Source organism: Quercus suber, unplaced genomic scaffold (assembly GCF_002906115.3).
Source record: "Quercus suber isolate HL8 unplaced genomic scaffold, Cork oak 2.0 scaffold_217, whole genome shotgun sequence".
Lineage (NCBI taxonomy): Eukaryota > Viridiplantae > Streptophyta > Magnoliopsida > Fagales > Fagaceae > Quercus > Quercus suber.
In genome coordinates this window covers 203,673-228,819 of record NW_027069675.1, presented here as the reverse complement: position 1 = coordinate 228,819, position 25,147 = coordinate 203,673, and the positions used below count along the sequence as shown (strand labels likewise).

At 34.1% G+C, this 25,147-nt stretch overlaps 1 protein-coding gene across 1 annotated transcript; it reads left to right on the top strand.

Moving 5' to 3' along the window:
* Positions 1–2,452: 2,452 nt before the first annotated feature.
* On the top strand, positions 2,453–24,506 carry LOC112015360 (AP-1 complex subunit gamma-2). The gene is made up of 18 exons (XM_024047759.2): positions 2,453–2,708; positions 6,390–6,692; positions 6,924–7,065; positions 8,094–8,267; positions 8,881–9,060; positions 10,926–11,080; positions 14,315–14,405; positions 14,913–15,076; positions 16,049–16,103; positions 18,756–18,878; positions 19,062–19,157; positions 19,774–19,901; positions 20,376–20,480; positions 20,609–20,868; positions 21,961–22,209; positions 22,292–22,467; positions 22,736–22,840; positions 23,893–24,506. Exons 1-18 carry the CDS (start codon positions 2,677–2,679, stop codon positions 23,986–23,988), a joined length of 2,634 nt encoding a protein of 877 aa, XP_023903527.2. The 5' UTR covers positions 2,453–2,676; the 3' UTR covers positions 23,989–24,506.
* The last annotated feature ends 641 nt before the right edge of the window (positions 24,507–25,147 follow it).

Here is a 25,147-nt window from a genome sequence, read left to right as displayed (position 1 = left end):
ATTTAATGATTTGAACTTATGATGCCCATTTCATGATAATTGATCTATATTATCATGCCAAAATAACAATTAAATTAGGTGTAAGCAAGTTTTAAACCTAAGTTACTTATTTGATGGAAAGATACTTTTAACATTTTTATTTATGACGTAGAGACTTTACTAGTTGAATTATCTGAATTAATTAAAATTAACTACATACAATATGTGCTCTTCATATAAGAGTGGACCTCACTTATGGGTTATGTAAATGAAATTTACCCTTCTGTTAGAGTGATGCATATTACACATGAACATAATCCCCCCCCCCCCTCCCCAAACCCCCAATTTTACATGTGCTTCCCTCTCTTGTGGAATGAAGATATTCTTATAGTAAATGAATTGTATTTTTCTAATTATTTTAATAGATATAAACTGAATCAATATAGTGAATTTCAATTTTATAATGGATAAAATTTTAGGAACTTTATTATGAGTTATTTTCAATTAAATTATTCAACTGCAAATACCTATTAAGAATTTTAGTGTAACATAACACATTACTATTACTTACACGGGTTTTTGTTATTTAAGCAATTTTTACTAACAATTTTGTTACGTGACCCCAAGACAAACATATTAGTTAAGTAGTATCTCGAATCTCCAAAACTCAACTTCATAAAAGGAACTCGAGTCTTCGAGTTCCAAGAGGTGGCAAAGCTAACGTAGGAAAAAAATCCACCTACAACATGAGAACTAAGGAGGCAAACAAGGGTGAAAAGTGACAACCAAGAAATAATAAAAGTATTAAGTGAGGTTAGGCAATTGCGACTGCAACAATCAATGTGCTTCTCTCTCTCTCTCCTTGTTAGCCATCCTCTTTCTCATAAATTTATAGAACAACTCAGATCTTTTCTCAAAAATAATAACCCAATTGGGTGATATAAACCTAGCTAGGTTGAATGATTGTTCCTCACAAAATCCCCAAGTTTGATCGAGTTTAGGCAAGTCACTTGCAAAACGATATAATTAAGTACTCGATCCGGTATGTATGCTGGGTTTTTGATCGAACCGACCGATCTGATCCGAGTTTAATAACCATATACTTAACTAATACTATATTTGCTTCTTGGTGACATAACAAAATTGTCAGCAAAAATTGCCTCCTCTCTCTTCTTTCTTCTTCTTCTTTTTTTTTTTTTTTTAGAGTGATGCATATTACACATGAACATAATCCCCCCCCCCCCTCCCCAAACCCCCAATTTTACATGTGCTTCCCTCTCTTGTGGAATGAAGATATTCTTATAGTAAATGAATTGTATTTTTCTAATTATTTTAATAGATATAAACTGAATCAATATAGTGAATTTCAATTTTATAATGGATAAAATTTTAGGAACTTTATTATGAGTTATTTTCAATTAAATTATTCAACTGCAAATACCTATTAAGAATTTTAGTGTAACATAACACATTACTATTACTTACACGGGTTTTTGTTATTTAAGCAATTTTTACTAACAATTTTGTTACGTGACCCCAAGACAAACATATTAGTTAAGTAGTATCTCGAATCTCCAAAACTCAACTTCATAAAAGGAACTCGAGTCTTCGAGTTCCAAGAGGTGGCAAAGCTAACGTAGGAAAAAAATCCACCTACAACATGAGAACTAAGGAGGCAAACAAGGGTGAAAAGTGACAACCAAGAAATAATAAAAGTATTAAGTGAGGTTAGGCAATTGCGACTGCAACAATCAATGTGCTTCTCTCTCTCTCTCCTTGTTAGCCATCCTCTTTCTCATAAATTTATAGAACAACTCAGATCTTTTCTCAAAAATAATAACCCAATTGGGTGATATAAACCTAGCTAGGTTGAATGATTGTTCCTCACAAAATCCCCAAGTTTGATCGAGTTTAGGCAAGTCACTTGCAAAACGATATAATTAAGTACTCGATCCGGTATGTATGCTGGGTTTTTGATCGAACCGACCGATCTGATCCGAGTTTAATAACCATATACTTAACTAATACTATATTTGCTTCTTGGTGACATAACAAAATTGTCAGCAAAAATTGCCTCCTCTCTCTTCTTTCTTCTTCTTCTTTTTTTTTTTTTTTTGTTGAGAATTCTACCCCTAACTTACACTACTACCAGTTATTCACCCCCACCATAAGAACCAAAAAAATGTCTGTAACGAAGGGCCCTTTATTAAATGGAAAATGACTCAATCCTCTCCGCTGGTGAGATAGATCTATCCACGGACCAATACAATTGAACTTTTGCTCCACGACAACTCAAACCTCCCACTCCCCACTCCCTTTCCATCCAATCAGCATCCGCTGTCACCTACCCCATTTCACCGCACCAGGTAATACAATCAAAATGTAGAAAAAAAGAAAAAAAGAAAAGAAAAGAAGAAATGTTTTTTAATTTAATTTTCATTTCGCTCTTTCACATAGGGAAAAAAAAAAAAAAAAAAATACAAAACACGAGCGAACGCACTCATATTAATCCCCGATTGACGAAGAGTGCTTTGAAACGCAGAGACAGAGTCACACTCTCACTTTCTCTCTTTTTCTCAGATCCAAAATCTCTCAGATCTTCGTTTCGGATCCAGCTCGGGGAATCCGAATCCACCAATCGGATCTGACCGACCGACCGACCTTTTCCCCGGAGCTCCATCAATCACGGACCCAGTCATGAATCCCTTCTCTTCCGGAACGCGTCTCAGGTAAAGCCTCCGATTCCTTTTGCTATCAGATCAATTTCACATCGAATTTTTGTTTGCGCAAATCGAAAATTAATTTAAAGCTGATCGTAATTCGAGACGATTTTGGTTGAAAATCGCGGTTTATTGTGATTGTTTGTCGTTGTAATTTGAACCGTTTGATTTTGGATAGTTAGAGACTGATATATTTAGTAAGAATTGTTGAGGCAAATGTTGAAATGTCCGAGGTTTTGCACTGTGTATATGATCTTTGACGCCGTGTGATCTCGTTTATATGCTGAAAAACAACGACTTGGATGTGTAGTAACTGAGAATGAATTGGAATTGTTGGGGGCAATGCCTTTTTCCTAGTTTAGATTAATGAAGTGGATGCTCTCTAGTCTCCGGAACTATCTTATGATTCTGGAGAGGGATTGTAAAGTGGTTTCAGGGAATGAATGTATGAAGTGGAATTTTAACACCAAACTCAGCTTGTGTGATATCATTCCTGACAGAAAGTCAATCTTAATTCTCAGCCCATGTTAAATCCTATTCCCTTTACTAATTTATTTATACCGGGACGCACCCTTGAGTTTTGGTTGGAAAAGGGTTTAAGTTTAAATCTTCCCGTAATGGCCAGTTTGGACGGAGGGGGAGGGCGGGGGAGTAGAGTAGGGTTGGCCGGAAATTAGCCTCTACACTCCCTCCATCCAAACTGGCCATAAAAGTAATATAAAAAAGCATTCACTTGGAAGCTTAACCTTTAGGTTGTTATTTTTATTTTTTTGTTTGGGGCGGGTAAGTTATACATGTACATATTGGGTTTTGAACCCATGACCCCACTCTCCAGCCATTCTTGTGGAAGGAGGAAGTTCCATTTGAGCTAAAGCTTATTGGCAAGTATAACCTTTAATTTCAAAAAATCTACTTAGTTATTTTACCTAAGAATTGAAAATCATATATATATATATATATATAAAACTTCTAGCTATTGAGTTGTAGCTCTAATGGAGCTTCTTTCCCTTGTAAAAGCAAGGTGGAGGGTAAGTTCGTGGGGTTCAAGACCCAGTGGGTGGTGTTTAACTTACCAACAAAAAAGAAGATGATATTTTGGAATTGCAATTATTCAAGAGTAGTTCCTATACACTCCTTGTGTATTTGAGTTTCCTCCTTTTTCTAATAAAGTTATTTTTAGCTATTAAAATTGAGGGAAAGATTAAAACTATCTTTTATGTTATGGATTTCCCTTTTTAACCTAGCTACCAAGAACATTGAGGTTGCACTTTTTAACAAGAACGTGGTTTAAGTTATTGAATTTGGAACTGTTACTCTTTGCATCTTTTGATTCATACAATATGGTTGCTAGATTGCCATGCAATAATCAGGTTGTCACGTGTGTGACTTAATTCTACAACTTATATGGGCTTTGAGCCTTTGGCTCAAGTAGTAATGGGTGGGTTAAGATTAGCTTAGGTTTTAGATCCAGAACTTTTCAAGCCGCAGAGGGAGATGAAGGTTAAAAAAAAAGGAAAACAAAAGTTTCTACTATTTGAGAACTTCTGGTTTTAGTTTGTTACAATGCTGAAGTGGCCTTTCTGATGAAACTTGTAAGAGTCTATACCTTTTTCTAGCTCTTTATTTATTTTTGACAAGTAATGAGGAAATTTTATTAGATTATCAAAAAAAGAGTCACCTAAGTATAAAGGAAGTATACATTAGGGAAAAGTAACAATCAAATGCACAAATTACAAGCATCCATCAAAGAAAAAACTGAAAAAAATAGAATGACTGCCTATTAACTTTTTCTAACTCTTTCATTTTTAATTTTATGGCATTTAATCTTTTTTTTTTTTTTTTGATAAGTAATAGTGTTTTATTGAAAAAGAGAAAATACTTTCTGCACACAGGTCACAGGGTGTGTACACAAAATATTCCTAAATAACACAAATGCCAATCTTTACATTCAAAGAGATATTGAATCAACAAACTCTAAAATAGAATTCAAGCCACTAGGGCCTATGAGTCAGGACCACTTGAACAATTTTATTTTAATTGATCTTGTTCATAAGAAGTGAATATGCCAATTGACATTGATGCTATTACTGTTTGTGCTCTTTGTCTCTATATGTATAAATTTAGGGTCTTTTTGGTTTGGAGAATGGACAAGTGAGAGGATAGAAAACGTAGGAATGATAGGAAAGTGGTAGGATAGAAAATGTTTTAGTCTTCTTTTCCCTCATGTGTAAATGTTGGGAAGGTGTAAAAGTATAAGGATAGAAATGAGATTTTAATAAATTTACTATTATGATTTTCTTGCATAAGGAGAGGATAGAAAAAATTGTGACTAAAAAAAGGGGTAAAACAGTAAAGTCTGTAAGACACATTTTTTACCCACTTTTCCTTCCAATTTGGGAGAATGGTTTTTGGCGTGCTTGAGTGGAAAACTCCACCCACCCCTTTTGCCAGCCTTCTCCTTTTTAACCCAACCAAATGGATCATTAGAAATATTTAAGTATTTTAATAAAACAAAACAATATAGGTGACAGATCTGGTTGGAATTGAACCATTGCACCTCGTAAAGTTTTTAATTATGGATAGCCCTTGAGCTTGGTACGTATAGGTCACCCATGATCAGGAGCAGCAGACCTGAGTGTGGTATATGTGAGACTATGATAACTTTAGCAGTCAAATGCATCCCCTGTGGATAGTTTACTGATTTTACCATTTTGAGTGTATCTCATAAAAGCAAAAGGTAGAGGCAATGAGTGGCCCTATCTCTTGTAGTTCCATGAATATGTAATTCAGGGAATTCATTTCCCAGTGGGTTAAAGATGCGGTAAGGAGAACTTCAATGTAGTGTAGAAATGATATGAACCCAGCCAAAAGATGCCATCTTTCAAGCAGATTGACTCTTACAAAGGGTATAATAATCCAGCAATGTAAGATTAGAACAAAGAGAAGAAAGGTTGAGTTTGGTTTAGTTTTTTTTTTTTTTTTTGTGTGATAATAATTAATTGCTTAATGAAATTGGTCCTTTTGAAAAAGAAGGGAGTTTGTAAGAGTGGTTAAAAAGTGATTTATGAAAAAGCTGAGTGTTAGTGGCACTTATCGAAATTGTGGTTTGAGTTGTAAATTACTAAAAAGAATAAAATTTATACATGGGAAATTTTCATTCTTGTGGTCTTACCTTTGTAATAATAATAATAATAATAATAATAATAACAGTCGTTATTTATTATTATTAATGAATTCCTTTTTTTTTTTTCAAAGAAGATTATTAATGACTTATTGTCAATAGCAAATGACTCTTCAATTTTTCTTGTAATGGAATACACAATAATTATTTTAAAACCCTATAATTTTGATAGTATGAATCTCTACAAAATAAGATTTTGTAAAGTGATAGATTGGGTACTTACATCCTTTGGCATGAATAATGCAATTTGTTAAACTTTTTGTTGCTAAGTGGAAAGTCCGTTTTTGTTTTGTTCCATTTGCTTAATTTGTGGTTACTTCTGTTTTTATGATTTTTTTTTTTTTTTTGGGTGCATAATTCTTCATTCTGTTTGTTCATATAACCCCAATCAAAGAAATACGTAACCTATTGTCTTTATAGTTTCTTTCAGAGGTGACATTTCATCGACCTAAGTCACTGGTTTTGAACATGTTAAATTTTTTATGTGATATATACCTATTTTAAAGCAGGGACATGATTCGGGCTATACGTGCCTGCAAAACTGCAGCAGAGGAGCGTGGTGTTGTAAGAAAAGAGTGTGCTGCCATTCGAGCCGCCATTAATGAAAATGATAATGATTATAGGCACCGTAACCTTGCAAAGCTTATGTTCATTCACATGCTTGGCTACCCCACACATTTTGGTCAAATGGAGTGCCTGAAGTTGATTGCTTCTTCTGAATTTCCAGAGAAAAGAATAGGATATCTTGGCCTTATGTTGCTTCTTGATGAAAGACAAGAAGTTCTAATGTTGGTCACAAACTCGCTAAAACAGTATCCAACTGTTGTTGTTGTTGTTGGGTTTTTTTTGGTAAACCCTTATTTTTTCTTTCAGTTTTATCATTCTCCCACATTAAGTTTAGTTAATTTTCTGTGTTTTATTGTTATCACCTATTTTTTAAAGGTTTATTTTATTGCGACTTTTTCACTGATGTGGTGTTTATACAAGAAAAGGGAAAAATAAAAATATCCATACAGTGTTGTGCGACCTTAACCTATGTGCAGAGATCTCAATCATTCAAATCAGTATATTGTGGGACTTGCCCTTTGTGCTTTGGGAAATATTTGTTCAGCTGAGATGGCTCGTGATCTTGCACCAGAAGTAGAAAGATTGCTGCAATTTCGAGATCCAAATACACGGAAAAAAGTGAGTCTTTTTTTTTTCCTTAATTTTGGGCCCTTTATGTTCTGGAGAATATGTTTCTAAGATGTCTGAATTAGACCCATAAGTTTGGCTTTCACCTGCGAGGAATAGATGGAAAAAGGGAAGGAAGATCATCCCACTATATGGCTGTGTTAAAGCATGGTAACTAAATATTGATTGTATTAATACAAGGAGTAGTAAAATCTGCATTCTGTAAATGCCGTGACTAAGAAATGAAAATCAGTCATTTGCAACAATACTCAACTTTTTGACAAGGTTAACTCCACTTCTTCGTGCAGATTGAGATGTTAGTTCTGCTGAACTTGTGTCTATTTCTTGTTTGTTTGCTAATTTTTCTGAATTCCAAATATTACTCCTTGCACATAGCTCAACTAAGTTATAACCAAGAAAGAAATTTTCCAACCTATAATCATTTCAAAACAGAAAAGAAAAAAAAGGGAAAATTTAGGTATATAGTATCCTTAAGTTGTTTTAGTGACTCGAGGCTAGTCTGCTGTTTTTGTCTCTAGCAAATTCTTAGTCATTGCCATTTATTTGTACAAGTACATGTTACTTGGAAAGATATCTGTGCTAAATCCGTCTTTTTTATTTTAGTTCTGTAGGATGTTGGAATACTCACAGTGAAAGAATCTGGTCCTCATATTTCAATTATGAAATTAATATTCATCAAAATGGCCCATTTTCAAATTGTTTTAGACTGATGGTGTGTGGTTTTCTCTTGTTAGAAGCTTTGCTAACCTGGTGTACTGCCAGATATGATCATTTTGTTCAGAAAAAGGTTGAGTCCAACATATTAGTCAATCCTAGATGTGTTCAACTTACTGTGATTTTGTTTGTTGAGAAACTACTTTAAGTGTTGCAATTCAATATTTGGAGTTTCTTGACAAACATTTACATTTGAACTTTCATTTGCAATGTCCGATAATCTGATGTTAATCATTATTTGGTCAACTTGATTATCTTTAATCTTTTGTTCTTGTAAACTTGACTATGCACCATGTTGTATATAGGCAGCATTGTGTGCTATAAGGATTATAAGGAAAGTACCAGACCTGGCAGAAAATTTTATAAATCCTGCTGCAGCCTTACTTAAAGAAAAGCACCATGGAGTTTTAATAACTGGAGTTCAACTTTGTACAGATCTATGCAAAGCCAGTACGGATGCCCTTGAATATTTCAGAGAGGTAACTTGACCATGGCCCAGCCAATGTGTTTCTCCTTACTGTTAATAGGACAGAAGCATTCTGTGTGGCACATGATTTAATGCACAATTGTAAAGTTTTTTTTTTTTTGAGTTTTTTATTTTATTTTATTTTATTTTATTTCACTACATGATAAGCTGCTGTTTTCATTCTTATTGGATAATCCATGCTGGAATACATATCTGGTTGAACAAGAAATGCACAAGGAATTCATTATAAAAAATAAAATAAAAAAGTAATGCACAAGGAGTTCGTTTCAAAGATCCTAGATGTTGGTGGCATCTTGAATTAATTTCACGTATTATAGTCCTTGATCAAGATTAAAAGTGCTGTGTTTTGGAATACATAATGCATGTTTGAGAATCCATTGTCTCTTCTATATGTATTCGTTTTTCTTGATGACCTGATGTTACCATTCATTATATGACACTCTGAATTTATGCACAAGGTGCTACACGTTAAATCCTTATTGTGCATTTGGCTTGTATATTTTAGGAATGCAGCCTGTTTTAATATTTTATGGTTTTATTTTACAGAAATTTTATTCAGATTGTTTGTTTATTGTAACAAGAAATGGTTTATACCATTGTTGTAGAAATGCACAGAGGGTTTGGTTAAAACACTCAAGGATGTCGCAAACAGTCCATATGCACCTGAGTATGACATTGCTGGCATCACCGACCCTTTCCTCCATATCAGATTGCTTAAGCTTTTGCGTGTGTTAGGCCAAGGAGATGCAGATGCCAGTGACTTGATGAATGACATTCTTGCTCAGGTAAGTTGTCACATAAATTTTATCTCATGCTATCATTAAAAAAAAAAACTATCAGTCAATATTTACAGATTATTGATAATTTGCGTTGCAGTATTGTTTACCTCACCAATCAGTATGTTTTGTGAGTTTGTATTTTATGGGTGGTAGATATTATGTCAAAGATGATAACTAAATTTTTGCCTACAGTAGAGTTGGATCTTCAAATTTTATTTTTTTCCCTTAAAAAAGGTAAAACTACGTGATTTTTGAGATGGTGTTTTGTTGGTAGAAAGCAGGCAAAGCCGTATAAGATGCCAAATTACAGAATCATAATGTAAGTATAGTTACGAAGGAAGAATATTCCGTGGTTACACTAGAGGCTATGGTCCTTCGGGTGGTTGACCGTGATTTTGAACAGGAAGGATTTAGTGGTTGTGGAGGGGTCATTTGTGATGCCTTTGCCTCAGCAGTCTTAGACTCTTAGGAGTGTTTGGCCTTCATTTGAATATCTTCTATAACTTATGGGAGATCTAAAGGGCTTGAAAGGAAATTAAGGCTTCAACGTGTATAGGGTAGGCTTGTGATTATGATGAAATTAAATTTCATGTTTAGGAAGGGATGAGGTAGGAAATCTGCAGAATAGGACTTTACAAATTAGGTCAATCTGGTGCCATATCATTTTTGCTTTAGTTATGCATGCTTGTCTGGGCTTCCATTTCGGTTTCATGGTGGCATGTATGCTTGTTGATAGTGTAGTTGTCAACCTGTCATTGATGGGAGAATGTTAGAACAAGAGGGAGATGCTTTAGAATAAATTGATCCTAAGAAAAGTAGGACATGTATGATTATAATTAGAATAGAAATAGTACTTGAGATTAACCCCTAGGGAAGCACAGTTGGTTGGGGACCATGCTTTAGGAAGTAGAGGTCACTGGTTTGAAACTTTCATTAGGCACAAATTATTGCCTAAGCAAAATGGATTTTCTTAATGTATATCGGTTGTTTAGAGATGAGGATTTTACAAGAGAGTTGGCATAAAGTAGGCTTTTATTTTATATAGTACTTTGGAAAATTTATTCATGATGTTTGATTGGACTTTTTTATCTGATGGTTTTTGGACCAATTGGCATCTCCTCTCCATAAAACATGGGGTGAAAAAGTTAGGAGTTAAATCTTTTATGGATGAGTGAGTTATCTATTAGAAATTTTCATAGGATTTCTTATTTATTAAAAAAAAAAAAAAAAAATCATAGGATTTCTTTTTCTTTTTAAGTTTCTTTTATACAGACAGAGACAGTGAGTAATGACTGGGTCCATAAACTCCAGTTTTTCTAAAACCATCTTTAAGATTATATGCTTATGTCACCTGTATCATTCGTCTACGAATGTAAATGTATCTATGTATGTTTATGTTGAGTTGACTGATTAGGATTAGATGACTATGCAGAATTAAATGCTAAGTATGTCTTTGAACCAAAAAAGGGGCAAAAAAGGGTGCAACATATGTCTTCAAAACCTTGCAATTGTGCCCTCCTTCCACGTGTAAATTTGGCGTGCTATAATTTTATTCCTATCCCTAAATCTTATTCTTTGATTCCAGTCATATAATTTGAAGGACCCCTTTGTTGTGATTCTTGTAACCTTGTCAAAGTGGATTTATGAGAATTGTTGCTTTTACATTAAACCCTTTTGGACAGTTGCAATTGTGCATTATTCCTGAAACTCATCTAGCTTCATCATGACTTGACAAAATATGATAAAGTTTACTCTCTTTATCTTTATTGTTTAACGTGCCATATTTTTCCTAGGTAGCTTCATGACTTGACAAAATATGATAAAGTTTACACCCTTTATCTTTGTTGTTTAACATGCCATATTTTTCCTAGGTGGCAACGAAAACTGAGTCAAACAAGAATGCTGGCAATGCTATTCTATATGAATGCGTTGAAACTATCATGAGCATTGAAGATAATGGTGGCTTACGTGTGCTTGCAATCAATATCTTGGGAAGATTCTTGTCCAATCGTGACAACAATATCAGGTTTTCTCTCATATTTTAACCTGGGCTACCTTTGTGGTCAATTATAGATTATGGTCTGTTTATTTTAGTTTTCAGAAACAAATTTCAAATCATGAATTTATCAACCAAAAAAAAAAAAGTACTTAAAAAAAAAATTTGTTTACAGGTTTTACCTTATTTTTTTTGCAACTAACGTATGTATCTTTTTCTTTTTCATATTATGTATTATCTGATCCTGATTTTTTTTTTTAATTTTAATTTAAAATTTTAAAGATGTGTATATATATATATATATGTATTTATATGTTTTTTTTTAAAGTATAAGTAAAGAATTCATTAGGGTGCTCATATCAGTTGGTGTATAATAAAAAAAAGTGTAAAATTTACACATTTTTGCTTAAAAATGACCCACATCCGTTAGTGTTTAATTGTGTAAATTGACAAGTTTGCTATAGTAACCATGTAAATTTACACTGACGCTATTTATTTTGTATTTAGTTTTTTATTATTTCTTTAAGTATTTTGAGGATGAAAGAAGAGAGTGAATAATGGTTGTTATATGTGAAGAATGAGAAAAAATGAAGAAAAAAAAATCAAGAAAAATTGATATTTTAATGAAATGTAGTGTAAATAGATAATCTGATATGGAATATTTTGAGATGTAAAATAGAAAAAATATATTCTTATGCTAAAGTAGACAAATTTTTGCAAGAGCTGATGCGAATGCTCCTAAAATATGCAAAAACCCATATACATGGGAAGTATACAAGAGATACACCACAATTATTATCTAAAATTACAAAGATCTATCATTTCAAATAAATTAGAAAAGGTACGCATTTGGAGAATACTATTTCTGAGTATTAGTTCCAAATGGAGATGTGATGTTCCCTGGAAAGACATTTGGAAGCCTAAGCTAATAAGAATTGCATTCTTCTTGTGGACAGCAGCTTTGGGGAGAATTTTTACAATTAACAACTTGAAAAAAAGGAATATTATTGTGGTAGAATGGTGTTTTATGTGTAAAAGGAGTGGGAAGACAGTTGATCATTACATATTAAAAAAAAGGAGTGGGAAGACAGCTGATCATTTACTCTTATATATATATAAAGAACAGTTGATCATGTACTCCTTCATTGTTCTATTTCTAGAGTCATGGGCTATGTTTTTCAACATCTTTGGAGCTAAGTGGGTTATGCCTATAAAGGTAATAGATTTAACAGTTTTTTTAGCTTGTTAGAGAAGCTGTTTTGAATAACTTCTGAATTTAGGAATCTACAAGGTGATTCCTCATTATTTAATATGGTACGTTTGGAGAGAGGAATGCTAGAAGCTTCGGGATTGTGAATGACCAATTTTAGATCTTCAATTGTTGTTTCTTAGATCCTTGTTTGAATGAATGATGGTCTCAGAATTATATTCATTTTCAAATTTATTAGATTTGATTAGAGCTTAATTGTTGGTGTACCTATTTAATACTTCCCATGTACTTGGGCTACAAAAAAAGAAGGAAAGATGTCCTGATGCTAATGACCACTCATATAAGGGTCTAAGAAATGTGGACTAAACCAAGCTTTCTTGACCTTCAAAGCACCAAGCATTGCTTTCCTGAGGCAATGAGGGATCACATTCCAAATGCCTATGCTACAATGTCTACCAAAGAGAGCTTTTCAACAAGCTAGTTAACTAATTACATTGCTAGGCATTACTCACTGAATACTGAAAAGGCTCAAAACCAAGGACCAAATTGCGCTAGCAAACTCACAATGAAAAGCAAGTGATCAGTCTTCTCCTTGCTGTTCTTCACATACAACGCCAATCAACCACAAAGACACAGTGCTTCCTAAGATATTCTATAGTGTCTACCAAAGAGAGCTTTTCAACAAGCTAGTAAACCAATTACATTGCTAGGCATTACCCACTGAATACTGAAAAGGCTCAAAAACAAGGACGAAAGTGCCCTAGCAAACCCACAATGAAAAGCAAGGGATCAGTTGTCTCCTCACTCTTCTTCACACACAACACCAATCAACCACAAAGATACGGTGCTTCCTAAGATATTCTTTTTTTTTTTTTTTTTATAAGTAATAAGTTTATTGATATCAAAAAGGGGGAGCACCCTAGTACACTGGGAGTGTACAAGGGGTCAAACAATAAAGAACAAAAATTACAAGAATCTAGGAAATCAAGAAAAGATGAAAATGATTGGTTCTGCAATGCAGCCAACCAATCCATTAAAGTTCTAAAGAAAAATAGCTTCAAGATATTCTATAGTAAGGATTCTCCCTAAAGCCGCCATTCAAATGAAAAGTGCCACTCTAGGTAGGATCTTAGGTATGTTAATGTCTCCAAACGAGTTGTGGGATCTATTATTTACCAATGTATTCTTTCACATAAACATTATGCACATAAAAGTCATGGGTAGCTGATTAGTAATTTAAACCATTGTTTGTGGTTGTAGAAATTCATGCTAGTGTGATGGTCTTGTGTTTTTTATCAACTGGTAATTGTAAGTTTTACAATGAAGGTGATCCTTGCACATCCTAAATCTCTCCCCTCCAATTACTCAAGGAGATCGCCTATTATGGGCCACTCATATGCATATGAACTAGAAGGAAGATGTGGGGTGTCCGTTTGAAAGTCAAGAAATACCTGATGAAAAATCTAGCAAAGATGTCAATTCCTATCCTGTATATAATTCCTGTTCTACTATAACTTGGTGGAAATAATTTAGTTGTCTCTACAAGTACTAAACAAATATCTATAGATGACAATTAATCTATGTCTTACATCCCTAAAAAATAACAGAATTGACATTAGATGTATTTGTAGAGAGTATGTATCCCTTTTTCCGGCTTCAATTACTGCTTAGGCAGTCACCAAGGTCTACCTGACTGCGTTAGTATCTGGCAATTCTCTCTTTGAAATTTCTGACCACCTAAAAGTTCTTCACTGTTTGTCTTATAAGCCATTTTGGGTAAGTGTGTCATAAGCTGTCCATTGACTCTCTGCAGACTCTTGTTTTGTTTTTTTTGGTTTTTGTTTTTGTTTTTGTTTTTTTGGTTTTATTATCCTGGCATTTTTGAAAGCTGAGACTAAATTTTATTCTATTATTCTTCAAGCCAGTAGTTATTTTAGTCCTTGAAAGATTTTTTTTTTTTTTTGCTTAATATTCCAGATGCTTTGTCTTCTTCTCCATCCCACTGTCAACTACTCACTGAGCTATATTGTAAAAGTAAAACTTTTGTTTTTCAGGTATGTTGCATTAAACATGCTGATGAAGGCTATAACCGTAGATGCTCAAGCAGTGCAGAGGCATCGGGCGACAATCTTGGAATGTGTTAAGGTATTACATGGGCTACTTATGTTTTTTTGCTTGATATTAATGAAAAAGTTGGGTTCGAGCATTAGCCTAGCTGTAGTTGCATCCTTTTGGTGCCCTGTGTCTAGGGTTCAAACCCCACCTTCCCCCTCCCCCACCATTTACTTTAGCAATAAAAAAAAAAAAAAAAAAGTTGTTGATATATTGTTGCAATCTTCTTCTTTCTCTTTCTTCATGATTGAAATTTACACAATTGCTTTTTATGTAGTCTTTTTGCCCAAGATATTCTAGTTGTCTAGGTGCCGGTGCTCTAGGGGAATGTGATTCAATCCTCTTCCTGTGCACTTGCTGAGCAGAAAATATTACTGTTTTAAGCATTATTTTTGACTTTGCACTCATAAATATTGTGACTTTGGATTGAAAATGCAGTGTAGAATTGATGCATTTCCTTGTCGTTTGACTCTTCTGTTCTGTTACTGACAAAAACTGAGTCTTCTAGCGTACTTTGTCATTTGATCATTCCCCTTTCAGGATTCAGATGCTTCAATTAGGAAAAGAGCTCTTGAACTTGTGTATCTTCTAATAAATGAGAGCAATGTGAAACCTTTAACAAAAGAGCTGATTGATTATCTTGAAGTAAGTGATCAGGAATTCAAGGGAGACCTTACTGCGAAAATTTGCTCCTTAATTGCAAAGTAAGTTACACAGTCAAGTGAATTTAAAATTGAAGTCTTCCTTTTTTTTCTCTCCTCCTTTGAGATGCCAGATAATGTTTTCCTCGTATCTGTTGTATGATTTGTAACAAACATGAATATTGATTCTAAAAGAAAAAACAAAAGTTACGCAGCTACTAGTGGTGAGAGTAGGACTTGAATTCATATGGTAATATCTGTAGCCTCTAGATGTAGTTGTTCACTTATCAAATCTTGCAGTCGCCAATACCATTATATATCCTTTACTTTTGAAGCAACTTAAGCAGTTGATTCTCCATCCAAGCAAGGCAGTTCTGCAAGGAGGGGGAAGTAAATCAGTCTCCTTATTGTTTTTAGATTACTAGTGTTTATGTTTTTGTGAGCTTTTGCACTTCCTAATTGCTTTTGCTTTTGGGATTGATGTTTCTAAGATGGTATCAGAGCCTTGTTTATCTAAAAGGTCCTCACTTCCAGTCTTGATGATCTCCATTTTTTAATTTCTTCTATTTTGCACTTGTAATGCCCAAGCGCCCAGATAGCTGTTATTCGGCGGGCTTACATAAAAGGGGGAGCTTGATTGTGAGCTTGATATTTGTTGTTGGCCCACTTCCTAATAGCTTACTATTTGGGACTGATGTTTTTCAACATAGGCATTTGGTTCAGTTTTTTTTTTTTGGGGGGGAAGGGGGTGGGGGGGGGGGAGTTTACATGGAGGAGTCTCTCTTTCAATAAAATTGATTACTTATCCAAAATTATTTTAATCTTGTTTTTTTGTGGTATCTGTATGTTTATATATATGCTTCCGTGTAGTTATATATGTATGCAATTTTGTATGTGCACGTGTTCAAACTCCATTTTTGGGTCATTATATGAATCCATACAGTTGGATTAGTTGAGCATGGTCCACTTCATTAATTAATTGGAATTTCATCCTGCAATTTATAGTCAGTTAACATTCACTCTTTGGTGCTTTAGGTTTTCACCAGAGAAGATATGGTACATTGATCAGATGCTCAAGGTTCTCTCTGAGGTATGCATCTTAATAACATATTCTTTGTCTATTTTAATATATTTTATGCTGTTTCTTTGATGTTTTGCTGGAAGATTTCATCATGTTGACAAGTCCGTGTCACTAGTCACTACCGAAGGTTGATTTCTGCTCTATCAATAAATATCTAAATCCCATTTTGATTTAATGATATTTGAATGTTGATAAATTATTGAGTTTCCTAAAAGCTTAGGCTGTTAGGAAATAATGAATTTAATCTTTTTTTTAATAAAATTATTCGATAGTTGGGGGATGGGGGATTTGAACCTTGGATATCTCTGTTGGAAATACCAAGAGGTGTTAATTGAGTTACAAGGTTCTTGGCTAATCATTTAACCATTATTCTAACATCCCCCCTCAAGTGTGGGCCCAGACTTCCTTTTAATAAATGGGGCCCATCATGTGAAATTTCTAACTTTTTAAATGGAAGGTAGAACTTTCAAGATCACCTATTTTGATATCATGATAAATTACCAATTTTCCCAAAAGGTCAATGTTAGGAAATGATGAATTTAGTCATTTAACTATTAATTTAATTATTATTTTAACAACTGTATTTATAATTCTGTGAAGGTATTAATGAACTGTTTGGAGAATAGTTAGACCAATGCTATTGTGTGATTTTGCTTCCACTTAGGGTCATATGTACTATTAAGTCATGGGCTACCATTTTCTCTTTTAACCTTCTGCGATTACTTGCCCTTCCTAAGTTATAGTTGATGCTTTGTGTAATGTGGATTAGAGGTGATCACTGGTCGGTTGGGCTTGGGTTTGGGGTCAACTTGTCATTCGAACTGACTCTTTTGGGTGAAGGATGCCTTTACTAGTTGTCGATTGAAGGGTCGAGAGAATCCATCTGCAAATCGCTTTTGGGTGGGTGGTCGGGTGGCCTTCCTCGTCTTGTATGATTGCTTCACAAATAGAGAAGCATTAATGGAGTCCTTATTGGTGAGACTGACTGAGGGGAAGAGGAGGATTTGGGCAGGTCTTGGATGATTGGGAATTAGAATTGGTAGCCTTGTTTCTCCATCCTCTTTATTCTAATATTCCTCATATAGAGGTTTGTGCTTGTGATAGAATGAGGTGGAGGTTGAGGAGGAGTGGGGAATTTGATCTTCGTTCTTTCTATACAGATCTAAGGGGCTCATGTGCGGTACTCTCCCTTCGAGAGGCTTTTGGGGTTTTAAGTCCCCATGGTGGATTTCCTTCTTTGTTTGGATGGCAGCATGAGGGAAGAACCTCACTTGGGAGAACCTACATTAGTAGGCTGGTGTTGTATGTGCCAGTGTAGTGGGGAGATGATGAATCGTATATATCTATATTGCACTGTTGCATTTGATTTGTGGAGCTTTGTTTTTAGATCCTTTGGGATTCAATGGGTGTTACTACAATAGGGATGGACCCAAGATTTTAAGCCAGCGGGGGTTGGAGTATCAAGGAAAAAAAAAAACTCCAAGCATCCGTATAGTATTAAAAAATTACAAAAAATTGTTGTTTTTAAATACATTAAGATACAATCATTTACTAACAAAGACAAAAACAAAAACAAAATAATGGTTTTATTTAATACTAGGCTGACTAGGATTTTTTTTGCTGAAGTTAGAACATTCACAGTGGTGGTATTAAAAATTCTAGCTTTTAGCACCTTAAAAAGCTATTTTATTTATTTTACCACCTCGCTTTACAATATACCAAATATCAAATGTTCTATTTTTTTTATCGCTTCATTTAAAATAATATAAACAACTCATTAAAAATAAAGGAAGGGAGAGAATTTGAGTTTTTTAATTGAAGGAAGAGATATAATCTTAATTAAAAATTGTATTTTATTTTTAACAACTTGCTACAATTAACTAGTATTTATACCAGATTATTGTAGTTGCAAAAAATTTAGCTTTAACTTCTCTAATAACACATGATTTTTTGGTTCTTTCGTGGTAAAATTGTTTTTTTGTGTTGGCTAAAATATAATCACCATTGTGAATGTTTTTATTGTTTTTGTTAAGTTTTTGGGATTGATAGTTGCTATTTGGATTAGACTAGCTAGGCGGATTGGGGAGAAAGGGGGCCTAAGGTTTTGGAAGGGGGTCCAACTACAAAAATGAAATATATATAATAACTCAAAAAAAAAAAAAGGACCTGGGGGGGCCGGGCCCCCCACCTGGGTCTGTCCCTGCTACAAAAGGTCATTGACCTTTTGTTGGATGGAGAAATTGGGTTGGTAAGTTTTTGTTGGATATTTGGAACATATTTTCTTTATGTTTGACATGAATGGGAACACAATCAACGTATGTTCAAGAATGCGGAAAGTACAGGGACTCAATTATCAGCTACATTTACTATTTCTTTATTTGATTGGTCTCATGCATGGGGTTTCACTAATAGTAATTCCATCATGGTCTCGTGCATGGGGTTTCTATATATAATATGATCACGTTATAATTCTTTAGGTTTCTTTGCATCCATTGTACATGTAGTAGTGTTTTTCTAAAAAATTTATCTTTACCTATCAACAAAAGAAAAAGAAAGTACCACATCTGACATCTGTTAATCTTTTCATTTGTATTTTTCTCAGCATTCTCAATTATATATTTTGTTTTTAGGAGGTACTTATCTTTATGCTCTGCTTAGTAGGCTGGAAATTTTGTTAAAGATGAAGTCTGGCATGCCCTTATTGTTGTGATAAGCAATGCTTCTGACCTCCATGGATATACTGTGAGGGCATTATACAGAGCACTCCAAACATCAGTTGAACAGGTACTTGGCTTTTCTTTTTTGGTTTTTGAGTGTTAAGTGCTCAATATACTTTTCAAAAATGGAAAGAAAAAAGGGGATAAGATAAGTGCTCAATATGGAGCTCTATCATCTTGAGTATTTAAGCTTACACACCATTTATAACATTTTTTCTTCATGAGAGGATTGTTTCAATATTTTCATCAGGAAAGTCTTGTGCGAGTGGCTGTTTGGTGCATTGGAGAATATGGTGACATGTTGGTCAAGAATGTTGGAATGCTTGATATAGAGGATCCAATAACTGTGAGTTCAACCTCTTCCATATGTTTGTTTGTATGAACTTCCAGATTTTTTTTTTTTTTTTTTTTTTTTTTTTTTTTTTCAGAACTTAGAAAGTAGGACAAAGCATATCTGTAGATAATGCCTTAAACAAATAAGCCTCCACGTCTTATGCAATGTTGTTTGAATAAGTCACTCTTTTTTCTTTCTTTTTGTTTATTTTTGCCTTTTGGGGGCAGGTATTGGGTTGCCTTTCTTATGCAGCATGTTGCTGAGACATGGGCAAAATAGTTTCAGTTTCTCTTTCTTATGGCTCTTCTCAATAAGTTTCAGCAACTGAAGTATCTTTTGCTTGTCCCCCTATTGTTTTCTGTAATTATACAGGTTCAAATTGAAATTATAAGTAAAATAGTTTCATAGACCAATGTATAATGAATCGTCCAGATTCCACAAGGTCATCTGCTTAATGACAAACTTGTGGGCTAAAACTCACAATAAGGCTGTCAAGTGACCTCTGTTTTTAGTATAAAATTGATCCTGTAACTACAGCATCTGAGTAACAATGTGCAACAAATGGATGTTTAGACCCTTTAGTTTGTCATCCTTTTTTCTTCCGTTTAACTGGAGTTCATCTAAACAGGTAACAGAATCTGATGCTGTGGACATCATAGAACTTGCTATTAAGCGCCATACATCAGACCTCACCACAAAAGCAATGTCTTTGATTGCTCTGCTAAAGCTCTCTTCCCGTTTTCCTTCTTGTTCAGAGTACGTGATGCATTGTCAAATTCTCTTTTCATTTTAATTGCATTTATTTTCTGCCATACTTTAGATATATTTTTGTCTAGTGCCCTACTATTTTATCAGAGGTATCTAAATCTAGTAACATGCCTAGCGTACATAGCTGAATTGGGTTTTCTCTCTCTGTTGCTAAACTTAATATGAACTATTAGCTATTCATATTGCTGGCTAGGTATGCAGTTGGTCTTGTGATTTGATTATGTTTGAATGTGTGTGTGTGGTACAGACACATGTGAAATGTATGTGAAATATTTCTTTTATTGATTTGTGGATCTGTTAGGAAATCATCTTTATTTTTGTGATATTTTTGGACTTAGTTTTGGTTGTATTCCTTGAGTCTCCCTTCAGTCAATCTTTTCTAATCAAAAGTAATTGATAAAAATCCTTCTGCTCTTTTCTTATGGTGTGGAAGTATGATTGTTCTCTAAATAATGTCTATAGGAGGATCCAAGATATCATCGTTCAAAACAGAGGAAACCTTGTGCTTGAATTGCAGCAGAGATCCATTGAATTCAATTCCATTATTCAGAAGCATCAGAATATTAGGTATGCAGTCTAATGTTTTTGGGATTTAAAACATTAAGTGCTTCAGTTACTTTCCCCACCCCTCCTTCCCTTGGGAAGGATTCCCTTAATTTAGTGAATTTGTGTATTAGATAGATGAATTTGTGCAGGTCTGCACTGGTGGAAAGGATGCCTGTTTTGGATGAGGCAACTTTCATTGGAAGGAGGGCTGGTTCAATGCCAGCAACGGTTTCAACTTCCAGTGGTGCGTCACTTAATCTTCCAAATGGAGTTGCTAAACCTTCTGCAGCTCCTCTTGTAGATTTACTTGATCTAAGTTTAGATGATGCTCCTGCACCTAGCTCTTCTGGTGGTGATTTTCTTCAGGATCTCCTTGGTGTTGATTTGTCACCAGCATCAAATCAATCTGGTTAGTATTGGAATGTATTATGGCATAATTTGTCATTATTGAATTATTCTATCTTTCTAAGCATTTGCTCTCTCTCTCTCTCTCTCTCTCTCTCTCTCTCTCTCTCTCTCTCTCTCGGCTTTGACCATATGCTTATTCTTATAAACCTTTTGGCCTTCAAAGCATTAGGGTAGAAGTCAGTATTTTCTAAGATCTGTAAAATTTTCCTTTATGCATGATTAAGTGATGTCCTTCGATGTATCATTTCTGGAGGCCCATTGTTGATGATCATGCTGGAGCATTAGCCAAGGTTTAACCCAGTTCCTATTGGTCAGATTTGAGTGGACTCTGTACCATGCCCGCTCATCTACCTGAAAAAAATAATATATAACCTAATATTATGTTAAATATAATTATAAATATTGCTCCCTCTGTTCCAAATTTTGTTCATGTTTAGGAAAATCCAACTCTTTGACGGAATATCATTTTATGCTTTGTCTTTCAAATATAAAGATATATGTTTCCAAAACTACTGTCCTTAAACGTAAACTAATGTGAAAGAGGGGCATTGACTTTTTATCTAAAGTAAAGGATAAGTTAGGAAAGTTAATATTGTGTGTAAACATTTAGATTATATAATAGGTTGCTGCCTGTGAAATTTTCTAGAATCTTTCACAAACTTTTGTTTCTTGGAAAGCATTATTTTTGGTCAATTCCAATTTCAATGACTAGGTTGTTTTCATAATTATTTAAGTTCGTCAATCTTTTCTCCATGTGAGAACATTTGAAACCAGAATACTAGATTGTACCAGAGAATTTACTGGCACCATGCTTGTGATCACACAATGTATATTTGTTTTTTTGTAAAAATAATTTCTTTTTTACTTAAACGAGAAGGCAAGAGAAAATTTGTTCAGGATCCTCTTGCAGAGTCTGCATCTTAAATGTGACTTAAAGTTTCTATTTGTGCTCTCTGTTTCTTAATTTGACTTATAATGGTCTTCTGTTGTATAAGGATATAGATATATACAGGCAAACGTATGCATTTGTTTGCATGTGAGAATACACAAACGAGTATTTATCTGCCAGGAATTTATCTTTCTGCAATTTCAGGTACAAATCAGGCTTCAAAAACTGGCACAGATGTTCTACTGGATCTTTTGTCTATTGAAACACCTCCTGTACAAAGTAGTTTATCCCCACCTGATGTATTATCTAGCATTCAAGATAACAAATCTCCAGTTGCATCATTGGAGGAACTTGCATTGCCATCTTTACTTTCTGGACAAGCCACTACTCCTGTAGGAGCTGCTCCAATGATGGATTTGTTGGATGGTTTTGTCTCCAATCCACCAAAGCCTGGTAAAATTTGGCCTCACTTGGAGTTCTTTTTTAGGAAAATATAGTTTTTGTCAAAAGTAGTGACAGCTTTTTTCTTGAACAGAAAACAATGGTTCAGTTTATCCATCTGTTGTTGCATTTGAGAGCAGCGCCTTGAGAATAACGTTTGACTTCTCTAAGCCTCCTGGAAACCCACAAACAACATCGATCCAGGCTACTTTTACAAATTTGTCACCAAATGTCTATACAGATTTTATTTTCCAGGCAGCAGTTCCAAAGGTAGGACCAGATAACAGGCTATAAAATATTTTGTATTATACTATTTTTTTTGTGTCAACTTATCATTGGACTTTCCCACCCTCTTTCAGAGATATTTTGCTTGCTTTTTAAATCAATTCTCATGCAGCCTTTTGTTTTCTTTTGTGATATTGTTGTCTGTCAATGTAGATCATAACTCATGTTCTCTGGTTGCTATGTTGATTTAGGTATATTTTTTCCATGTTTCCTTCAAGATGTAGTCCTGACATTTGTTGTTTTAAATTCACAGTTTCTTCAACTGCACCTTGATCCTGCTAGCAGCAATACTCTTCCTGCAACTGGTAATGGGTCTATCACACAAAATTTGAGAGTTACCAACAGCCAACATGGAAAGGTATTTGCAAGTCTAGAACCTGGACTACATGACAATACATATTATTCTTCAGTTTGCTGTCTGAATAACCTACTATTTTCTTAACCATTCTCTAATTTTTTATAGTTAACAATTTAAAAAAAAAAAAAAAAGTAAAAGTGTTTGTGTATTTGTTATCAAAGTGGTTCACTAAAACAAAAACAGTGCTTCAACAATCAATAAAAATCTTGGTGATCATTTCTATCCTTAAATGAAATAATTTCTTTTATTCAATATTTAAGCTTCCTTGAGTACAAGGATATGTGAACAAGAGGTTAAGAGCTAATTAGATCTACTGGTACATTTGTACTTCACTGATTTAGAGAGATTGTTAGGAGCTGAGTCAATGTATAAGAGGCAGGCATGTAAGGGGCTAATTAGATCTACTGGTACAGTGGTTCATGATGGCTGTTGTTTTCTATTTGTTTTAATGGATGAAGTGGAGTTTTTTACTTCATTATCATATAGATTACCAACTCACTGAAACTTGAAGCCTTACATTTATCATTTATATTGTCTCATCATAGGCGCTTCTTGGATGTAGATACCATCAAAATAAATACTTGTACTGTGGGTTTATGTGTTTAACAGAAAATATACCGAAAATTGGCCACAATTATAAAATTCACATTATAGTTTGTGGTTTACCAAAGAAGACAAAACAACCAACAATGTTAGTGAAAGTTGTGACTGGTGATAAGGAAATCATTTTAAAAATAAATAAAAAAAATAAATAAAACCACTCTCTAACAGGGCCAACCTGTCATGTAATGTTTGAGATGAATTAATAAAGTAGGTCCTTATTGCTTTAGGGTAATTTTCTGGAAGAGTTGTAAGTATTTGTTTATATAATTTTGTAAGCTCTACTCAAAACAAGACATTCCCTACTACTTGGTGTTGGATACATGACCTTTGTTATGTAGTCCAGGAACCTATGGCTTATGTTCAGCTGAATCGTGACAGAAATTTTATCACCTTTTTTTCATTTTTTCGGGTGTGATACTAGATAGTTACAAAATTCATTTCATTTTCAGAAATCTCTTGTCATGCGAATAAGAATAGCTTACAAGATCAACGACAAAGATGTATTGGAGGAAGGACAAATTAGCAATTTCCCTCGTGGTTTGTGAGGTTGGTTGCCCTTTGGATGTGTTGAAGATGGAAGTGCACTATCACTGATCTTTCTTGCTGCATGGGGTGCTAGTGCAATCTTCTGCTTCAATGGTTCAATTTGGGGCGGTATGATTTTTAGCATTTTGGACTGATTTTGCTTTAGTTTGGAATATGTCCGAAGGCTTTCACACTTTCACTTCTTTTTCTTTTTTCTTTTTTTCCCTTTTAAAATTTTCTTCCTCTTGTAGGTGTTCTGTGTACATTATTACATTATATTCCTGTTAGGGATTCTTGTAATTGAATTTTTGCCCTTGAGGCACAGATTGGAGGGAGCTCATGTGTCATATTGAGTACTTGAGGTGTTGTTATTTTGTAGTTTGAATTTACTCACAAAGCCTTATTGTTTGAGATCCTAGTCTCTTGACTTTAAACAGTGATTAGTATATTTCAATATGATTTTTATGTAATATATATTTCAATGTGATTTTTATGTAATATTTCTTCATCAATATCAGTGAAATATCAGCTTCTAATATTTTTTTATTATTTTTAGTGATAGGGAAAGATCAGCTTTGTTTGTTTGGTATATTGTGAATCTTCTTGACTCTAGCTATTGTGATGATTATTTCTATTCTAAATATTTGTTTAGGTGACAATTTGGTGTTTTTTTCTTCTTCCTTTGAGGACAATTTAACTAATATAAACGTCATTGTGAGAGTTGGCCTTGTCATCCTCTCATTTTTCAACTCTCTTCGGTTGTCCAACTGGCGAAAAGTCATCTCAGAGTTCATATTTGATTGCCGGTCAAATTTAACGAAGCTCTAGCAATCATATATATACAGTCAAACCTTTTCATCCATCGATGCATGCCAGTTATTACGAAACTTTGGCTGTGATATAATAATAATATGGTCATAAAAAAAAAAAAAAAAACGTTCTATTTTAATGATAAGTCTTTCATTGGTTTTCGCATTAGACCACAGATTAACCTTTTTGTTTTTTGCTGGGAAAGATCATAGATTTGACCTAAAGTACGCTGATCTTTGCAACACTCATGATTCATGAATAGCGAAAAAAAGGAAACTCCCAACTTTATTTTTTTGAAACCCAGAATGGGGAAACTCATGAAAGCGATGTAGTTTCTGTTAATGCCTTGGATACCACCCTTAAATCAAT